We start from the raw sequence: 22,775 nt of genomic DNA on the forward strand, positions 1-22,775 counted from the left end.
ATTTTAATATTTTAAGGAATTGACCCACTTTGAAAAAAAAATCCTTTAATTTTGAAAGTACTAATTAAATTTGACATAAAAAATTGTGTTTCTTTTCTGTAATAATATATATATTTTTTAAAGAAGAGTGATGGAGATCTCATTAAAATTATGTGTTTTTTTTAATAATATTATGTTTTTTGTTGGAAAAAGACTGATGGAGATCTCATTAGAGGAAGTTTTTTATACTTAAAAAGAATAAGAATGATAGTATAGTTTTTTTTTAAAATCAATTGTATAATTTCTTTTATTTTTAAATATTTTGTTTTATAATAAAATGAATTATAACTATCATGACTTTAATTATAAAAAAATACAATATATCTTTCTTATTAGAGAGTCTAAAATGGATAAAGATATTTTAAGAGGATTAACATTTATATATGTTTCAGAACAAAAAACCATCAAAGGAGGACATGGGACCCGGATGAGCCAAAACCATGGGTTGAACCTATTTTTCACAAAAAATCATCAAAGGTACATGATTCATTGACCCAAATGGTTTAATCTTAAAAAATAGTATTTTAAAATAAAAAAAAATGAAATACACATTTAATTAATAAAAAATAAAATCTACCTTTTGAAATAAATAAATTAATGTTCAGTCTATATTAATATAATTATAACCCCCGTAATTTTTTTATTTATGGTTTTTGAGGTGGGCCAAGAGGCACTGAACATAAAGTCCATGGTTTTTTTTTCACCTTTGGGCTAAGAGACAGCTGAGTTCACTTCTGTATCGAGGAATTTCTTCCTCCCACACCCCCATATTTTTTTAAATTCTAACTATATCTCTATTTTAATTATAGCTTTGAATTGAGCAATCCATAGATGTTCCCAAATGTATAATTCGTAATGTAAAATAACAATTCGGATTATATAATCCTAATGCAAATTTATATTTCAAAGTATATAAAGTCTTTAATGCTCATTTACATTTTAGAATGTACATTTATAATGTATAATTACATTTTTTATTGTATAATTTGAAATATAAATTTGCATTACAGATTGTGAAATCTGAAATTTATATTTCACGATTTTTATTGTTTATTCTCATTTTTTTCTTTATATTTCATATTATTATAATATTTATATTTGTTCTAATGGATACTAATGAATGTTTTTTAGGGTGGAGGTGAAAAAAGATGATGGGGGTGGAGATGGAGGTGTAGGTGGAAGAAGATAAGATGGATGTGAAAGAGGAAAAATAGGGTGGAGGTGAAGGAAAATATGGAGGTCTTGTGAAAGAGGAAGAAGAAAAAAGAAGACAAAATTGACTTTTTAACTCTTATGGGTGCAATAAGAAAAAATGGGGTGCAGGAAGAAATTCTTGTATATTGAACATATTATGGCCATAGTTGGGCATATTCTTCCTACAACCCCTTATCAATAATAGGTTGGGGTGATTTACAGTAGTGGAGGAAAGAGGTAAGAAGGTTGTTTGATTTGCAAAGACAAATTTAAGAGATTAAGGTTTCTTTGCATGAATGAAGAAAATGAAGAGAAAATGGCATCAACACATCTTAAATTACAAAGATACCCCTTCTCTTTTGTACCATACCTTTTGCTTTTTCACATTTTAATTTAATCTAACTCTTAATAACTCACATTTCTTAATAATAATAATAATAATAATAATAATAATTTTATTTAAATTAATCACTCACCCACGTTATATATGAACTTAATTCTCTACCCATCTAATTTATATAATTTTTTTATTTTAATTTTTTATTTATTTTAAATAATAACTCATACTTCATTCTAAAATAATTTACAGTCATTATATTTTATTTTAACTTATTTTTATGATAAGGATAAAATAGCAAAATTTTAAATTTAACAATTAAAATATTATTTTAATCTATCAAACCTATCATATTAGTCACAACATTTTACAAATTTTCTTTCCAAAACCCTTCATTTCTTATTATATATATATATATATATATAATTAGATTTAGACTTTTTTAATATAATTTAAATTGGGTTAAATGTATATTGAATTCATTTTGTCATTAGATTAAATCAAATGAAATCAATATATTATGTTTAACTTATCGATATATTTTTTTACCTAGATCGACTCAACTCAACACAACCTTCAATATGGGTCGACTAAACTCGATCTTGGATCCAGACGGAGACAACTCAACCTTTGACCTGGAGTGAGTCAACTTGATTTTTTAATCTAAGCCAACTCAACTTGATTCTTTAGTTCAAATCGACTCGACTTGATTCTTCGATCCAGGTCGTCTCCTCTTAACCTTCATATTTAACAAATTCAGCTCGACCTTCAGTTAGGACCAATTTAACTCAACCTTCGATCGAGACCTCTTTATTCCTATTCTAGCATAGAATAAGTTATTTTAGGAATTCGTAGCATATGCTTCTTTTCAAAATTACTTTTTTTTCATAAACCCATGATTGGTGACTCTTAATTCTCCTTTGTCATGCCATTCCTTCTATAAATAAGTGTTAAGCCTATCATAAAAATTACTTTTTAATATTGGATGAAATTCTCGTTGGTGAAACAATTTCGATGAAATTTTCATTTGTGAAACAATCTCAGAGAATGTTTTACTCTTATTTTGATTCTTATTTTGAAAGCATTTTCAAGTCGCGAATCTTTTTAGCACCTATTCTTTGGGAGTCTCCTTCAAAGGCAATATGTTCTCTATACTTTTTTTTTTCTAGTTGATTTTTCTATCTCTTTTTTCAAATTATTGTTATTTGCCATTTTTTTTATTGAGTTGTAGATTTGAAACCCATGGAATTCTATGTTTTTACGATCTTCTTTTGTTCTTCCATTATTATTTGGTTCTCTAGCACTCGTCAAGTTAATGATTAAATATATTTTTAGTTATTTAACTTTGATGCGAAATTGGAATTCATCTATATATCAAACTTTGATGCAATTTGATTTTAGAACTTTAATAATGGATAAATGTAGTACTCCTAACCCAATTGAGTATTTTTTTTTCTTTGTCAAAAGAAGTTTCAGATTAACATTTAAGTTGTTTACACCGTTTGACACATATTTTAACTCAAATATTAGTTTAAAACATCGATTAACATATAAAAATAATTTAACAATGTTGAATGACATTTATTCAATTTTAAAATTAAAATTCAAATGTATTAATATTTAAAACAAAGAGGAATTAAATTTTTATGTCCATATTTAAGTTGTACAACCATATTTACACCTTCAGTTAATTAAGATCTTCTTATCTTTCCAAGTACATAAGCTTGACCGAAAAGTTGAATAACTTGTCATGAGTTTGGATGACTTCCAAATACTCATTACTTCCTAGTCTTTTGACCGAGTTTATTGAGAAAAATACAAAAATTACTATTTGCAAATATTTTATAAATAAAAGAAAGTACAATGAAAATAAAGTTTAATTTGAAAAACTATAAGTATTTTTTACTCTACAAAAAGCATTTTAATTTATTCACAAGCTATTAAAGATCATCTCCATTAACACATTCATCACCCTGATGTGAAACCTTAGAAAATGATATTTTAGTAGTGATAGAGGTTTAAAAATAGTGAGACTCGATTATTTTAATATTAAAAGGTTCTAATATAAATAGAATCGTTTTAAAAGAGTTTCATTATTTTAAAACACACTATTTTTCTAAAAACCACTTTTTTAAAGCTCTCTAACTTCTCTCTATGATTTTTGTCTCTCTGGTCATCTGATTGAAGAACCAAGATCGTAGGATTGATCCTCTCGGCGAGCTCTTCAAGTTGGACCAATCAGTTTCTCTGTTCGCATAAGTTGAGTTTTTGCCCTCTTTTTGGTCTAATTATGTTTTCTCTCGCATGTGAGCCATCGTTCGCTTGCATGCCTTGTTTTAATCATTAGTACGAGTCTTTGTTGACCAGTGATCATAATGGTAGGTCCTGATCGTTCTTGTGATGTTTCTATGTGTAGATAAAGCATCCTGTAGAGTTATATGCATTTTGGTGTTCTTTGAGCGGTTTGGGTTTGCATAGTCGCTTTGTGAGGTAAGGGAAGCTAATAGCTTTTAGAGTGAGTGAGTCACATCTTGTATGATTGTGAAGTATTTGATATGCTATGATGAATTATTGATGCTTATGATTATGATATGTTGATATTTTAAATGATTGAATTGAAATCGATTGTATTGTTTGAATTGAGAGTATTTGAGAAAGATGGAGTTGTTGGATCATTGATCTAATTTGTGCGACCTAATATAATTTAAAACTCTTTTTGGCAAAAACTGCCTATAGTAGAAGTACCAATTGGAGTAATGAAACAGGTCCAGATTTGTTAAAAAACCTTAATTTGATGTTGTTGATATTTGATACAAGGCTAAGCCTCATGTGGCAGCGCTGAGCGCTCGTTTTTACGAATCGATTGGCGCTAAGCGCTGGCCAGGTGGCATTGAGTGTTCATTTTTGTGAATTGATCAGTGTTGGGCGCCACTTTCTGGCACTCAACGCTACCCAGTTTTTAGCTCTGCGTCTTATTGGTAAAATGAAGATTTCCGCTTCGTTAACCGTCAGATTAAGCTGAAATTTTGATAGCTGATCCTAGACATGTGAGTCTGCATTTTGACTGATGCGATCTTTGTTTTGTAGTATGTGGTTAGAGAAATGATTTTCACCATTTGGGTGTATTTCATGTATAGCGCCAATTCTCTATTTTCTTGTTTTTGTTGTTTTGGTTACTATGGATGTTCTGTGTATACTTAAACTGGATTCTATAGTCCTTATTGATATGAATTGAGATAAAAATGTCATTGTGGGTATATAAGATGACAATTGGTATGAAATGTTGTGTGAGCATGCAAAGTTATGATGTTTAAGGAATTTCAAGGAGAAGTTCCTAGTGGTGATGGTTGTGGTGGTATTTTAGTGTATGCAATGACATAAAGACTTGGTATTGGTTGGTATCATGATGCTCTAATAATCATTAATGCTCAAATAGAGTAGAATGAGTTGTGTCATGAGGAGTAGCAGGAGATCCTAGTCACTGGACTTGATCAAGTCCTAGGCGCGAAGGGGATTTACCTTGTGAGTGGTTGGGTGATAATCCCTTGAGGCCAAACTTTGCAAAGTTTGGGAACCACACACAGGTGCAAGCCACCGAGACATTTGATGTCATTGGCATGTATCCGGATAATTGAGTTTAGTGTCAAATGTATCTCTATTTATATGTATGCATATGTGTGTTATGTTGGTAAACTGAGTTAAGTTTTCACATGAATATTTCTTTGTTTACATTAGCTTACCCTTCTTTTGTGTTTCTGTGTTACTTGTCTTTCTTTTGTGATGATCACCTATTCGGTGGGAGCAGATGTAGTTGCAGTGTCAAAGGCACCTGTAAAGGTTGATGAGTCATCTTTTAAGTTGATAGAATGTTTAAGTGGGAGTTGTTGTAAGTGAGTAGTTTGTGCTTAGAATTAGAATTGGTCTTTTTAGTTGGTTTGTATAAATGTTATGCTTTTATAGTCCTATCTGTTCTAGGGTTGTATTAATATACTTTATACATTGGATTTTCTATTTTGACTACTATGGTGAAACAATCATATTTTATTAGTTTTTATGAAGCTGCTAAAATTGGAATGTTACACCTGACACTAGGGATGGCAACGGGGCGGGGCGGGGACGGGTTTCGCTATCCCATACCCATCCCCGTAAAAGAAATTCATCCCCATCCCCACCGGGTAACGGGTATAATCTCGTACCCATACCCATACCCATACCTATTTTCTTACTACTTTAATATTAATTTTAATTAATTTTAATAAAATAAAAAAAAAATTACGGTAAAGGAAACATAATATTTTCAAATATTTAATATTAGGAGGATGGTTGTTTCTTCAATATCAAATACTTTGAAATAAATTATAATTGTTTACATTTTAGATTATAATACCAAATAAAATTTCATGAGAACATAAATATTTATTAAATTTGCAAACATTAATGAAACCTAGTTGATAAAATTTAAAATTATTTTAAAAAATATAAAAGGAAAAATATTCAAATTAAAATATATTTTAAATGTTTATTTACTTCAATTTTTTAAATTATAATGAATCTTTTTTTTATACACTAATAAAAGTTATAATACATCACTTTATCAAAATAACGCAAAGAACAAACAATAACCATAATAATAAAATTTTAACATAGATCTTGTATCTTTTGAACTCCAATATATGTTGGATGATGATAAAAAAATATTCATAGCAATTACATTAAATTTTTATATTGTAGTAAATAAAAATTATGTATACAATTACAGTGAAAAAATTAAAGTATGATTGTAATGAGTTAGAAAATAAAAAATAATTAGATAAAATATATCGAAATAGTATTCTACATTATGCAAATAAACAAAAAATAAAAATATTAAAAAATTAACAAATGTGTATCTTATAAATAATTTGGAGACTATTGAAAGGAATCGCACAAAGGAAAACAAATATATAATTAAGGGTATGATAAGATGAAAATCTTAGAGATCTAAGAAAACTTTTCAAATATCAACATATATACTCAATAGTTGAGAAATAACAAAAATTGTTTTAGCGAAACAAAAAAGTTCTTCAAATGAAACAAAAATTAATAATAATAAGTAATTTTTTATATATATTACTTAGTAAATAAAATGTTTATGTTATTAAACACTTAAATTGAGAGTATTAAACATTCTCATGTGAAAGGAAAATGCAATAAATAAAAATATTAAAAAATAATAAAAATATTCAAATGTTAGAAATAATTTTTTTTAATTGATATACATCATTCTAACATAATTACACACACACACACACACACACACACACATATATATATATATATATATATATATATATATATATATATATAAGATAAAAAATATATTGGAGATGCGAATGAGTTTCATAATAAACTAAATAATTAAAAGAAATAAAATATAAAATATAAATATATATATATATATACATATATATATATATATATATATATATATATATGTATATATATATATATAAATATATATGTATATATAAATATATATATATATATATATATATTTATATATATATATATACATATATAAAATATAAAATATATAAATATAAATATAAATATATACATATATATATATACATATATATTTATATATGGTTACTTAATTAATTGTAAATATTTTAATAATTTAAACGAGGATAGAAATATGACGGAAACGGGTATTATGGCGGGGATATGTATATCCCCATCCTCATACCCAATTGAAAAAATCGGGGATTCTCTATACCCATACCCATACTCATATCCAGTCAATGTGGGAATTCCCCGTCAAAATGGAGACAGGTTCGGATAATACCCACGAAGACGGGCTTATTTGCCATCTCTACTTAACACTTCCATTAGACTTTATTTAATGTTGTAACATCAATCTTATTATTTGAGGAGGTAGTATAATAATCTTGTCTACTTTATCTTTGTATATAAAGCATTTATATCTTCAACAAAAAACTTACTCCCGATCATAATTAAATTTATTGTACACTAAATAAATACATATACCAACGAATATTTAAAAAAATTATCTTATATTACCTTAACTCAATTTTATCTTAATCCAACCAATTAAAACTAAATTTAGACATCGAAAAGTCCTTATCCATTCTTTTAATACCAAATTTATGCTTTTTATTAAAAATAAATAAATTTAATTTAATCTTATCAAATTAACTTATCAAATTTCCATTCACTTGTATATTGTAAATCGAATTTACTGTTATTTTACATCACAAATGCATTCTCAAGTATATTTACATATCTCATAAGAATGATAGCTATATAAAAATGCAAGTGTAATATGTGAAACTACAGGTAAGATTAATAGTAATTTAATCTTAATTTCTTAAGTTGAATTTTGTAAATGATTAAAGTGTATTATGAATTAGCACGTATCTGTCATAAAAATGAAGTGTTGTGAAAACAATGGTCTAAAGACGTTGGATTGTTATGAAACCATGAACTCCAACCCCTCGCACCAAATATTCCTATAAGTATCCAACCAAAATTCTAACCTTTCCTCTCACAAAAACTTACTTCAATTCCTTCATTCTTTAACAATTTTTCTTTCAAGATGGCCAAAGGAAATTATCCATTAGTGAGGCCTACCTTCGCTTCAATCGATCAAAAATTGGCCTTCGCCAAGCGATGTTCTCATGGTACATCTAAACCTTTCATGTCTTTTTTTTTTTTTTTCTTTTTCTTTACAATTCTGCATATGCTGCAAATTCTGTGATTGCATATTCACGTACTTTTATTTTTCTTTTTACTAAGCAAAAGCTATGTTCTTTAAACAATCTTTTCTGACTATCATTTTTAAGACCGATATGTAATATACAATCATATAAGAAGTCACACGTCGATTAAAGATAAGATAATTTTATAATATATAAGTAGATATAAATTTCACTTTACAAAAAAGGTTTGTAGATTTTGTGGGATTGAGTTAGACTTAAAGTCCATTTCTAAAATACTATCAGAACCATAATTAAAGTCTATTCTAGTAAAATTTATGTTTCTTTATATAATTTTACTTCTTATTGAACCACTCGTTAATGTCTAGTCTCCAAATATAAGTAATGTTAAGAAAGAAAACTCACTTAACATTTTAATTAAATTTTAAAGTGAGGTAATTCTAAGCATTATTTTATTAATTATCTTGAAAATAGTAATCCATGACAAAATTTAAAATTAGCTCACAATATGTACTTACCATTTTATGAATATATGTGAACAGAGAGTGTGTTAGCCGGAGCAAAGGCAGCAGTTGTTGCATGTGTTGCCACCGCCATTCCAACTGTATGTATTCTTCCACGAATTCAAATTTTTTACCGAATTTTTTTTGTGTTATTTTTTTTATGTATTTTTAAAATGCACTGATGTTATTATTTAAAATTTTTTTGAATATATTTTAAACATCAAAATCAATAGTGGTCAATATATTTTGAAAATACAGTAAAGTAAAAAAACTCAGTAGAATCCAAATTCATTCTTTCACCCATTGACTCATACAATATAGGTTTAATTAAATATTAATTATTTTATAAATTTAAATATTTTTTATCAAAAAATATTTTGGGTAAGAATTGATGAGAATTGTGGTTGGTGTTGTGCAGGTGGCTAGTGTGAGGATGCTGCCATGGGCAAGAGCCAATCTCAATCACACAGCTCAAGCTCTCATAATCTCCACAGGTTTCATTTATCATAACCACCATCTTCTATTTCAAAAAATGCCTGAAATATAAGAAAATGCATAATTTCTTTTAGTTTTTATGTTCACATATGTTTTACTCTGCATTTAGAATGCCTAAGCATTTTCGATAAACGCTAGACATCCTCTAATATTTTTTAATTTGATTTTGGGTTAAGGGTGATTTTACTTCTTGAAATTTAACGTGAAATAATTTTTTTTTTTGAAATTTGTATATATTTTAATTGTCAAATTTTAAAAATAAATAAATATAATATTTTTTATCTTAATGATAAATTTTGTTAACGTGTTAAAATCATTTCATACCAGAATATTTTAAATTATTTACACTTGACATATGTTTTAATAGTTTTATAAAAAGTATATTTGATAAGTCAAACAAAATTTAACGTAAAAGAACTACATTTACTAATTTTAAAATTTAAATACTAAAATATATCGAAATTTCAAATATAATAAATTTTAATTTTATATCAAATTTCAGAAACTAAAACTAAAAACATAATTCACCGTGTGATTTTTGTCATTCTTTAATAAGATTCTCTAAAGATTATCACTAAAGATGATCTAGATTTTTTATAATAGTTTGGAGAAAAATATATATTTAATTCAAACAATTTTAAATGTGATTTATTTTAAGTTAATAGTTTATAGTTCAAATATGACTTTAACTTTAAATTAAATAAAGATAAATCTGAAAAGCAGTATATAAGAAGAAAAAAAGTACACATATCACCATTTTAAGATTTCACACTAAAAATAATATACTATTATTTTTTATATATAAAATATTCATTGCTTTGTGTGAAATCTTCTAATCTTTTGTTTATTCAACGAAACCCAATATTTTACAAACCGAAAATTATTCTCATCAATCCTAATATTTCCTTCTTCTTTTTTTTTTAGCGACGGCAGCGGCATATTTCATAGTAGCTGACAAGACAGTTTTAGCAACTGCAAGAAAGAACTCCTTCAACCCTCAACCATGAATTCTCTTCCATTTTATGTAAATCAAATCACATTGCACTTATTTATCCAAATAAACATATTTAATTTTCATCACTAAGACTTTATGTACCACACTTTCATAATATTATTTATTTTCCGTCACTTATAATATAAAGTCAATTGTTTGTCAAAAATCAAATATTTATTTTAGTCTTTAAATATGCAAAAATATCCACAATTAAGTTCCATAGTTAAATTCTACAAATATTTATAATCATTATAATGTTATTTTAGAGACCAGACACATTTTATATTATATGCATATCTAACTCGTAATATTCTTAATTTAAATAAAATTAACATACTTATTAAAGCGTGGTATCCATCTACGTACATAAAATGTTATTAATTAGGTTATATATTAATTTAGGACCCAATTAAATGAATTGGAAAAATGAAAATACATAATTAGCGTTGTGGTACCTTGATTCTCAAAAGTAATATTAATTAAATTAGAAAGTGATGCCCTTTGGAAATAGTGAAACAGTTCTACGAGATAATTATGTAAGATAATAATCAACATCATCGTTGAATCTGATGAGATAATTATAAACCATATTTTAATTTTATAATATCGTTTCAATTAGTTTAGTGTTACACTTTATTCGAATATGTTAAACAAATAAATTCTAAATCTAATTTTATGTATTTGAAGATAAAGCGAATTATAAGTCTAATTTAACTTTATACATTTCGATTTGTAATATGATAAAATTATGTATATATTATAAATATAATTTTAATTTGATATTATATTAAGAATTAAATTATAATTTAATTTAATGTAGTAAAACTAACTTATAATATAAAGTTTGTAATTATTTATATTATAAATGATTCTTTTTCTCTAGAGGAACTTCTAACAAAACAAATAAATAATTAATAACATAATATGCAAAAATGTGTAAAACTTATTATTGTTATGGCAAAATATTGAACTCCTAACTCGTGGTTACATCTATAGCTAAGGTTGGTATACATCTTTATATTAAATAACAACAATTACTAAAATATAAATATAAATCAAACTATATTTTAAAAAGTTAAGTTGAAGCATTAGTTAAGATATATGCTTCCTTAAAAATCTATATGTATTATATATTTAGAAAGGTTATAAACATAAAGAGTGAGATTGTTTGGTGGAAAACATATAGTATTATGGTTTTTTTCTGAAAAAATATAAAATGAAAAAGCGAGTTATTTAATTATTGTTGATGGAATATTCATTCCTGTCTCTTGAAGATTGATGATTAGGATTCTTCCTTATCGAACCTAGCTAGGCAAACGTAAGCAAGAAAATATTGATATTTGATGCCACTATGAATTTGACATAGAGATGTCAATTTAACTAATGTGGCTGCGTATTTTAATATACTTTTAGTTTTTTTTATTATTATTATTATTATTATTAAAACAATGAACGAAAGGTTGGGAAAACTTTAATTCTCAAACCCTCAACATAAAATAAGTGAGTTTTTTTTTTAATATTTTTTAAAGTGCGTATTTTTTAAAATATTTAAAATGATTTATGTATATTTTATATTAGATATAAATAGTATTTTATTATTTCCAATTTAATTAGAAGTTGAAGATACAACTTAATTTGTCCAACTAGGTTGATCCAATTCTACTTATGTTCTGTCTGGCTTAACTTGGCAAAAGTATAATTTTTGTATTGTTTGTATAAGTTTGATCATGGTAACCTTGCCTCAACTTGATCTAGCTTGGTTTAAACTTAGTTTGAAGGAGGTTTGATTTTACTCAATTTGTTGTAAGCCTCACTCTAGGTAAATTTGACACAATTCGATCTAACCTAAATTTGATACAAGTTGACTTAACGTGGGACCGAATCAAATATTTTAATGTGAGTCTCACTCGATTTGACCTAACATGGACCCAACTCAACCCAACTTGACACAGACCTCTGACTTAATTCAGCTCAAAATTTGCTTGACTTTACTTTCTATAACATCAACCTCATTTGACTCAACCCAAGGTGAGTCTAATTTGACTTGCTTAAACTTGAGCCCATCTCGACTTAGTTTGAAGCGAGCCCAAGTCAACTCGACCCAACATGGATCTAACTCGATTAGACCTGACATGAACTTGATTTACCAAACCTAACATGGACCCAACCCAATAGAGTTTAACATAGGTTTGACTTTACTTGACCTACCATGACTCAACTTGACTGACCTGATATGGTCCAACATGACTCAACTTGATGTGGATTTGACACTTAACATGGGTTTGACTCAACTAAACACACCATAAATCAGATTCGGCAAAGCTTGACTTTATCCTAACTCAACTTCAAGTAACGTAAGTAGTATAATTATTAAGATATATGTGTATTAGATATTTATATTTGTTATCATCAAAACTCTTAAAACAGTAAGTATCTAATACAACTGAATGACTAAACATTAATGTATATGTCTTAGTTTAAGGGGTGTCTTAGTGATCTCACATCAACAAAAAATAAAACTGATTTACAATATATAAATGGGTCTAAACGTAATTTTAGAGTTGAGTTAAACTTAAAATCTATCTCTTAAGATTTAGGATAAAAAATATACAAATATAAAATATTTTGCTTTCATCTTGAAAAAGGTATAGAATAAAAAGATACAAATTAAAAATATTATTTTATCATTTTGAAAATAGTGTAAAAAAAAGTTAGAGTTAAAAACCAAATTACGAGTTAAAAGTCTCAAATCGATAGAAAAAAAAATAGAAAGTTAAGTAAAAAGGAAAAAAAAAGCTCACAAACACTAATCCTTTAAATTTTATGTGAAAGATGATATTTAGTCTTTTATAGGTAGTTCATTTGTTACTAGAAGAAGTAGTGAATCTTCTTAATTATTCTCTAAAAAAAATCATAACAAGTTAAGAGTTTATACATTTTTTTAATATTTAGTATGAAAAATAAATTCTGTCCATTGAGAACGGCGTCTGGTCGCCGCGATCCTTATTCTAAAACATATTAATACCAATCTCACTTTACAAATTAAAAAAAAAAAGAAAAAGGGAAAGAACTAACAAGTAAGGCATGGTTGTATTCTTTGAATGGTGGCATGTGACGATGTGGCAGTGCGTGAGGAACCACCACATTGAGAATCATGTCCTGAGGCCTATAATTTTCAACACACATTAGGATTCATCATAGTTGTTGCATGTGAATCTTCGAATGGCATTTCTATTATTGGCATAAAGTAATTCATAATGGATGTGCATGAAACATGAATCAATTCTCCATCATTTTTTCACACTGTGCGATGCATAAGCCTACCCAGTGAAGGTTTATTTGAAACTAACACATTTTTTATAACATTTTTTCATCCTACTATTACTTAAAATCGATCAATGTTTCATTAGTTTCACATCAAATTATGAATAAGGTAAATATGTTTAGTATTACCATGAAATTTTTTTCAATATGAATAGTTTCTTCGAAACCAAGTATCTTTAGTTTTTATTTTTCATACTCTTAGTCGGTTAGAAATAGAATTTAAATTTAATTATGTAAGATGAGATTTAAACTCCAATTATATATTATACAATTTATCTTATCTATAATCAACGTGAAACGTCCAAAATAGTCTTCCTACAAAATATATTTCAATTATAATAAATACCACTTTATTTTACCTTAATAACTTATTTATACTATTAATCGTTGACTTTTATCTTTATGGAACCTAACTGAGGTTCAATGACTTCTTAATTGCTTTTATCTCAGATTAGTTGCATAATGATTTTACTAATAATTTATATTGATCTTCTCAATATCGTACCAAACAGAAACATATTATTAAAAAGTCAAAGTTAAAAAAATTATGTTTATTTATTTATTTTTTTAATTTTTCTATATTTCTCTTAATAACAAAATTAAGATGAAATTCTAAATTTTAAAATGAAGTATTTGTTAAATATTCCGATTGACTAGAATGAATTTTGGTGTATCGGTTCGTTAATAATAATATTTTGGTGAAGGCAATTGGATTCGGTTGCAGTCTCTCACATAACAGCTTCCCCTCATAAAGCCTCAGTGCCATGGATATGTTCTGCAATAATGCATTGGAATAATGTAAAGAAGGGTATTGTAGGGAAAAAAAATATATATAGAGGAAAGTGTGGACATCTATGCATTATTACAGTTTCTTGATGTAGTTAATCAATTTAATTAATTCTGACTTTCCATTTTATTTAATATTTGAAGAGAAAATTTTAACTACTATAGCATTTTTATCTGACTACATTAATGTTATTTCTAATAAAAGATATTTAGGGTTTATTAAAAATTTTATTATAGTTGACCTACAATCATAAGTCCGCTTCCCTTCTCTCTATGATGCAAATTTAATCCACAGGAAGCAATAGAGTGATGAAAAAAATTTATATATGCATGCTCAATATAATATATTCTTAGTAAAATTAACATTTCTCTTAAAGGATACTCATGTTATCTTTTGGTGTTGGAATTAAATTGTGAGTTTAAGTCTTATACTGAGTATAAATTAAAAAGTAAAATATTATATAAAATGAAGAACATAAACTTATTGTCTTAAGATTTTCGATTAAAGTTGTGTCAATCCCTTATATGATTGGAATCATGTCTCATTGAAATTCAGTAAAAATTTTCCTTCTCAATAGACCTAACATGATAATAGACTACAAAAATAATACAATAAAATTAAAATTTCAATATTGAAAGAAAAAAAGAAACAACATATTTTATGATAAAAACAGAATAACATCTAAAAAAGTTTTCTATGCAAAAGGTTAAGCTTTAACAAGGATAGTTGTTTGATATCTAGATTACTAGATAACTCATAAATGATGTCCCTACCCACAATATCTTATCCTAGGCCAATATATATAGCCCTTCACCAAAGCATTCAATTCACCATCTCTTTCACAACCAGCTTCTTTGAAAACAACAAACCTTTGCTTCTGTCATATTTCTATAATCGTTTACTCTCCAACAAGGTAAACTTTTCGTATGTGCATTTACAATTCATACCACAAATAATTTATCAATCATATCATATACAAATTTCTTCCATATATATATATAAATAAGACTTAATTGCATGGCTCAACCTAAGGTTTTAAATTGTAGACCCCATTACATATATAGCACCAACATCAACTATGAGCTGCAATGACAGAGTACGCTATCAATTGCATGATAAAACATAGGAGAAAAACTACTAACAAAATTGTCAAATACACCCTCTGTAACATATGTTCTATTATTAGTAAAATTTGTTTTCTTGTTAGGACGTGATAGTTGAACGCATGCACATGAAGTTGTGGTGTGTCTTTTTTCTGACTTAAACAATCATCATTAAAACTAAGAATACATAGATAGATTTGAACAGGAAACATGAGCTGGTCTGGAGGAGATTGGATGTGTGGTGCTTGTCAGCACATAAATTTCAAGAAGAGAGATTCATGCCAAAGTTGTGGATACCCTAAATTTGGAGGTCCTGACCCAGCAACTTACAGATACAACTGGACTGAAACCTTGGCAGGGGACTGGTATTGCACTTCTATCAACTGTGGAGCTCACAACTATGCCAGCAGATCAAGCTGCTACAGATGTGGTGCATTCAAATTTGGGGGAAACATGGATCCCTGTGGAGGATATGCTTCTGATTCTCCTCCTGGTTGGAAAACTGGTGACTGGATTTGCAGTAGGTTAGTTCACATTATCATCATCATCATCTAATTTTCTTATAACTCAATATATCGATGAAATTTATCTAAGTACGAGTCTAATTCAGAAAAAATATAAAGTTGAGTATTATATAAGGATAAAGTTTTATAACCTCATTGTTTAAGGTTTTGAATGAGAGGTAATATTGATACTTTATGTGTATATTAAACTTATGTCTCATCAGTGTTGTGTTTCTTGAATCTGACTCAAAAGACACATCACTGATAACCTGCATTTTTGTTCTAATTATAAGAAAGTGAGGAGTGCAGTTTAAAACATGCAAGTTTACACATTAAAGCTACATTTCATGAATTGAATGCTCTTTTCTTCCACTCAGAGATATAAAGATTTATTCTTTGACTTGCATGTGACTCATGTACAACAGCAACTTTAGTAGGTAAAACATTAAAAAAGAGAGTATTTGGACCATAAGCCCATAACAATAATTGAGAAAGAATAATACAAATGGTGGTCATAGTTCAAAATGAAATGACATATTTTCTTATATATTACACAAAAAGAAACATGAAAGAATCGAAAAAAGAAATTCGTTGACCTCTATTTTCTTGTGTATCAGAATTGGGTGTGGAGTCCATAACTATGCCAGCAGAACAGAGTGTTTCAAGTGCAAAACACCCAGAAATTTTGGTGAGTATAATAAGTTTAACTCTAATGAAGTTTTGTTTGTAATTATTTGAAAGCTTTAGCTCCATGTGACACGTTTATTACTTCTATTTCAGGTGACGCCGACTGAGAGGGGAAATTTGAACCACCGCTAACTTCACAAATCTTTGTTCTGAAAACTTGTTTTCCCCAATTAAGGTCTAGAGTAATCATGGACAAAGGTCCTTTGATAGAACGACGACCAAGCTTTTGAAAGGGTTTCCTTTCGTTGTTGTTTACTGCTAGATGTTTTGACATGAAACTTATATTTTCCTTCAATATCTTGTTTCCACAACTTTTATTTTTAATCGATATCATATGACTGAGCTTTAAATTCTATGAAGCTCGTAGACCGATACAAACACAAAAATGACACCGACATGGACAATATACCACTAAATTAAAAATATAGAATACGAAATACGTCGTGTATATATATATATATATATATATATATATAATATGAGGATTACGCAGATACAATACTAACGAGATACAACTCACACATACACATAAATAATTGATATCACCTTAACTCAAAATATTTATGTTGTATTCCTTTGAACGGATAACACTGTAGTTGCGAGACGGAAATAAGATGATTTGTCTTGTTTGCATCCACTTATTTGAAGGTGAGACGTCGGACAAATTTGCGAGATTATCCATAATTTGCATCTTTCTAATGAGAAGAGATTTGTAAGGGTATTACCATATTCTCTTTGCATTTAATGTTAATTTCAAGTGAAGAGAAGGATTGTACATCTCCAATGATGACTAAATGGCTACATAAAGAAGGGTCGTAACCCATTACATAGTCGGTTATCACCTTCACCCCACCACATAACTAATTAGGTAATCAGTGCCCTCCCACCACACCACATATTAACCCAAACCCCTTACCTTAACCAATTAAGTAATGGAAAATGATTTTTTAACAACAAAATTTATACAACTTTCTCTTACAACCAGAGGTGGTATCTTCTTAGTGGTTTCCCATCTTTCTATTTTCTTATTTCTCTATATTTCAAAATTATTTAGAAGATGTCACCTCAAGTTGTAAGAAAAAGTTGTTAAAATTTAATTGTCAAAATATCATTGTCCTTAAGTAATCGGTGCACCCCCAAACCCACACACACACACACATATATATATATATATATATATATATATGTGTGTGTGTATATATATATAATATTAATAATTATTGATATTATTAAGTTTTTTATTATAATTTATTAAATAATTTTCAGAATTTAATATTTTTAACTCATTCAAAAATTATTTCATTTTAATTTTACCATTAAAGATAATTTAGTAATCTTTATATTCTAACTATTAATTTCTTAATCTATCATATTAGTCAAATTATTCACTAATTATCTTCAAATTCATCTTCAAATCCACTCATTTAATTAAAGACACATTTAAATGTCATGTAGCTTGTAATTTTCAAATCAATAGACTATAATTGTAATGTTACTCCAAAATTTATGAGAAATTGAGCTTGTATGTGAGTGGTCATATACTATGGATCTATTCTTAAGCACTTAAGGCATCTCCATATTCAAGTTTTACTCTTCTATTTTTATAAGTCTCTTCCACCTTTAACTTCTTTTCTTTTGTTCTTAATAGTCTTTTTTGTTTGTTCTTATTTTTACCTTCTCATTTTTTTGCCAATTAATTGTTATTCCTCACATCTTTTGAATTATGTACACACACTTTTTTAAATATTAGTCATCTCTTGGAATCAAACATGCACACTTATATAATTCTCTTGGGTTTTGAGTTAAATGATTTTTGACATGCAATAAGGAAAGTTGAAGAAAAAAAATCAAATGGTGTCTGGTGAATTATATGCTAATTTAATTATTTGACATGTTTTACCATTCAAATTTGTTAAGTATTGAGTACTTAGGACTTGGATAAGTTATTTGAATCTTGACGTGACTATAATTTTTGAAAATACTATCAAGAGTGACATATTTATAATATTTATGAAAGAAAAAAAAAACATGGTGAAAGAAGAGTTGAATAACTTTACAAATAGGATTTGTTTAACTCTTGATTTATGGACATCTTGCACTACTGAGGGTTATATAAATTTGACAATGAATCATATTGATTCAAGTTGGAAGTTAAGTGGTAAAATTATTTTTGTCATATACCTCAACATCATACTGGATTTTGAGTTGTCTGAGAAGATAAATGATTTTTTGTCATATATCCTCTTTGATGTGAAGTAAAGTCGGTGAAAATAAAGAAAAAATTGTGCATGTTTTTCTCTCAATATAATCCCAAGTGTTCAGCTTCAAATGTTCTAAAGTTCACCATCTTTTTGCTAGAAAATATGGAAGCAATTATTTGTAATACCAATTGGAAACATGGTTTTTGTGATGGTAATTTGTTTATTTTAAATATAGATTTTATAGTTTTTCTTACAAACAAATTTTGTGTCTTTATTTATTTTTTTAATTTCATGTGATGTTGAAGATGATAAAAAAGTGACATAGATGAGAGAGTGGAGCAAACTTGTTCCAAGAAGTTGATTAATGATTTGAATTTCAACAAATGTTTTGTCTTATCGTGGTTTGTGATTATTTTTTTTATGTTGAGTTGTTGATAACTTTAACTTTACTTTGATTTATGTTTATTGTGGTTAAACTATTTTATGTTCAATTATTGATGACTAAACATTGCTATGATTTATGTGCGAATTTAACTAAGGACAGTTGAATTTGTGATACTTATTGTTTTTTTTTTGTTGTTGTTGTATTTGTTATGCATTCCCATTATATATGATGTTTTTGGACATGAATGTCGAGCTTTTGGAATAAAAGTCAATTGTTGTCAATATTTTATATGAAACATTATATACATTAATTTCTTTATATATCATTTGATTTACAAGAGTATTGTTCATTTTGACCTTGTTTTGTTAGGCATTAAACCTTGTTTGATTAGAATAATCAACTTTGATTCAATTTTATTGGTGTCATTTGCATTTTGACTCTCCAAAAAGTGATATAAACGCCTACAAGCAAATAAATAGGACCAAAAGCAAAAAAAAAAAAAAAAGAGTTGAAAAATGGTAGGCTATCCCATTAGCCTATCCATAGGGAGCCAACTCTCCTTTACCTATTTTTGGTCGACCAATGTTACACTTACTTTTGACAAAAACAATTGCTACACCTTTTAATTTTGGACATGTTTGTAAAATTTACAAAAGAGTTTGAAAGTTTCATCTTTATGGTTCAAGAACTTTATCCATGTTTATTCATATAATTCATCTATGATAACTATATAATATACTTTACCATTGAAAAGATGTAGTTTTGTTGGATTGAATAAGTCTATCAACTTAAATGGTTTTTATGCATAAACTTCATTTATTTGGTTTTAACCTGCTTGGCTTTTATACATGTTTTAAAATAAAATTATCATTTAAAGACATTCTGGCAAACTTCTTATAAGGTTGTGATGTTGCAGAGTAAGTTAATCTTGCATGATAATACTATGTCAAATCCAATTATCTTCCTTCATAACTACGCGGCATAAAACTTTTTTAGACAATAACTTGTTTATCTCGACATTGTACAAGTTAACTAGTACATTAGCAATAGATAATTGAGTCTCATAAAAGTTTATGACTACACATTAGTCTTCATTGAACCTATCATTACACTACTATCACATAATTAGCTTATGTAGTAAATTGTATTTCAAACATGTATTGAAAATTTTTGGTTCTTATATTGAAAATCTTCCTTGAGTGGCATTTCTAAGGTTGCATATTCTATCTATCTTGTTACCTTTAATCCATTTTGTAATTTTTTGGCAAGTTTTTCTTCTTCTTGCCTTGTTTTCTCCATTGCCACAAGCATCCATATGAAATTCCACAAAGATTACTTTTTCTTCAACACCTATTTGAACTTAACCACAAAAATACAAGAAGTTGAGAGGATAAGCTTTTAAAGAAAACAAAGTGGAAGGAACAACGAAAAAGGCTAAATAGAGAAAATCAAGATCAAACTTAAAGCCAAAGTTGACAAAGAAGGTGCTACTACCTATTTGGTCAAGACTTCAAACCATTAAGTCGCTTTTAGCACCACTTTCACCAAATTCTTAGAGAACCATCTAAGTGGCCCCTCCGAGTGTTGCATCTCCAACTGCGAACATTAAGGACTCCATCCACAAATGGTCAATGATGCCTTTCAACAACATTGAGTAAAGACATAAACACAACTCTTAGAAGTTTAACATTAAAACAAAAGGATTAACATTGCAACATCTATTCAAATGACATAATTGCAAACATATATGACAAATGTTTTTGACAACAATAACAAATACTTCAATAATGATTAATCTTGTACTTTAAGGCTTAATTAATAATTTGGTTCCTTTATCTAGGTTTATGATTCATTTTGGTCTCTATATTATTTTTATTCAATTGAGTTCCAATATTTGTTAAATAATATGAATTTGGTCCTTTTTGTTAATTTAGAGTTAATGCCATTTGCAAGTGTCACTTGTCAAAGTCTGATTCATCTCCTACATTGGAACTCTTGTGTTTTTTTTTTTGTGTTTTTTTTTTCTCCTATCTTGTAATTCCTATGTGTTTTTTTTGTGTGCGTGTTTTGTTTTTTTTTTTCCCTTATTCTTACTAAATTGAGTCTCAAAATTTATTAAATAATATGAATTTGGTCCCTTCTCTTAAATTAGTGTTAATGCCATTAGCAAATATCATGTATCAAAATCTAATTCATCTCGCACTTTGGAACCCTATGTGTTTTTTTTTTTTGTGTTTTGTTTTTTCTTCTTCTTTTACCTTCTTCCACCTCCTTCCGTCTCCCCCACCTTTCTCTCATCACCTTCATCTAATGAATGTAGTCACAAAAACAAAAATGAGATTTCACGGAATGTAGTTAAGAAAACAAAATTAAGATTTTAAACAAAATTGAGATTCCACCATTAAGTAAGAATGTTGTTTTTGGAATTGTATAAATAAGGTTAGCTTTTTGATACGATGGTGTTTTATCATCTAAAAATGGTGCAAAATGAATATTTAGTGAGAGGTGGAGGGAGAAAAAAAGAACTAAAAAAAGAACCAGAGAGATTATAGGATAGAAGAGATTGATCTTGACACATGAAATTTATAAATTATGTTATTGTTAACTTAATGTGAGAAACCAAATTAATTCTATTTAAGAAACGATGGAACTTAATTGAGTAGAAAACATATATAATCAAAATGAATATCAAATATAAATATAAAAAGTAAATTACTAGTCAAGCCTATCCTTTACTTACCCTGTGTACACTTCAATTTTAGAGTGATTTCACATAGAATTAATGATTCCAAACACTTATTTTATATTGCTTCTGACTTATAATAAATCCTTTGAATCTCAAATGAAGAAGGAAATTCCCAAATATTCTTTAATACTCTTATTCTTGAATTTCAAAAATAAAATGTTGTGTATTTTCTTATAAATTATTACATACGATAGATTTATTAATTTTATTTATCTTAAAAATCATACCAAAGCTCAATCTTTATTAAATGAATAAAACTATTTTAAATATTAGTTGTGTATGCATTCCATTATTTTCTTTAACCAATTTGAGAAGAAAAAAAATTGTTTCCTTCCTTTCAATTTTTTCATGGCTTAAAAGATGATGGTTTGAATTTTAGTTTAGTTTTCTCAAATTTTCAAACAAGAGGGGGTTTATAGGGTTTAAAGCTGGCATAAGAGCGCAAACCCGGATCTTCAATCTTCACTGAAACCCCACTGCTTCATTTCCCGCTCTAGTGGCCCTAAGGGAACGCACCTCTCTCTTTCCGCGTTCTTCTTCCAGCGTTAGGGTTTCACCGGCGACTGGTGAAAAAATGGTGTCTCCGAAGCAGCTCCTAGGCACCATCGAATCCGCGCTTCTCGGCGCTTCCTCTCCAACGGCGGCGCAACGCGTAGAACTCTTGCACGCTCTTCGCACTTCCGTCACCTCCTTCCAGTCCCTTCTCTCATATCCAGTACGCTATTAACTTCCATTTGTGTTTTCTTGTTTTCAATTTC

General features: G+C 27.8%; 3 protein-coding genes across 5 annotated transcripts in view; all 3 read left to right on the top strand.

Moving 5' to 3' along the window:
* Positions 1–8,140: 8,140 nt before the first annotated feature.
* LOC114195950 (early nodulin-93) lies at positions 8,141–10,406 on the top strand. The gene is made up of 4 exons (XM_028086404.1): positions 8,141–8,253; positions 8,832–8,893; positions 9,211–9,286; positions 10,212–10,406. Exons 1-4 carry the CDS (start codon positions 8,169–8,171, stop codon positions 10,292–10,294), a joined length of 306 nt encoding a protein of 101 aa, XP_027942205.1. The 5' UTR covers positions 8,141–8,168; the 3' UTR covers positions 10,295–10,406.
* Positions 10,407–15,203: 4,797 nt separating this feature from the next.
* On the top strand, positions 15,204–16,980 carry LOC114164438 (zinc finger Ran-binding domain-containing protein 2-like). Of its 3 annotated transcripts, none has more exons than XM_028049110.1 (4): positions 15,204–15,305; positions 15,691–16,019; positions 16,616–16,686; positions 16,779–16,980. In XM_028049110.1, exons 2-4 carry the CDS (start codon positions 15,706–15,708, stop codon positions 16,790–16,792), a joined length of 399 nt encoding a protein of 132 aa, XP_027904911.1. In that variant the 5' UTR covers positions 15,204–15,305; positions 15,691–15,705; the 3' UTR covers positions 16,793–16,980. The 3 variants fall into 3 exon arrangements, with proteins under 3 accessions (XP_027904911.1, XP_027904910.1, XP_027904912.1); XM_028049109.1 differs by having other exon boundaries at positions 15,701–16,019; XM_028049111.1 differs by having other exon boundaries at positions 15,219–15,305; positions 15,687–16,019.
* A 5,442-nt stretch (positions 16,981–22,422) lies between these two features.
* LOC114163158 (nuclear pore complex protein NUP205) overlaps positions 22,423–22,775 on the top strand; it is a 33,546-nt gene continuing 33,193 nt past the window's right edge. Inside the window, exon 1 of the mRNA XM_028047290.1 lies at positions 22,423–22,732. Coding sequence (XP_027903091.1) covers positions 22,592–22,732 — 141 coding nt within the window. The 5' untranslated portion in view covers positions 22,423–22,591. The remainder of the gene's footprint in view (positions 22,733–22,775) is intronic.

This window comes from Vigna unguiculata, chromosome 9 (assembly GCF_004118075.2).
Source record: "Vigna unguiculata cultivar IT97K-499-35 chromosome 9, ASM411807v1, whole genome shotgun sequence".
Taxonomy (NCBI): domain Eukaryota; kingdom Viridiplantae; phylum Streptophyta; class Magnoliopsida; order Fabales; family Fabaceae; genus Vigna; species Vigna unguiculata.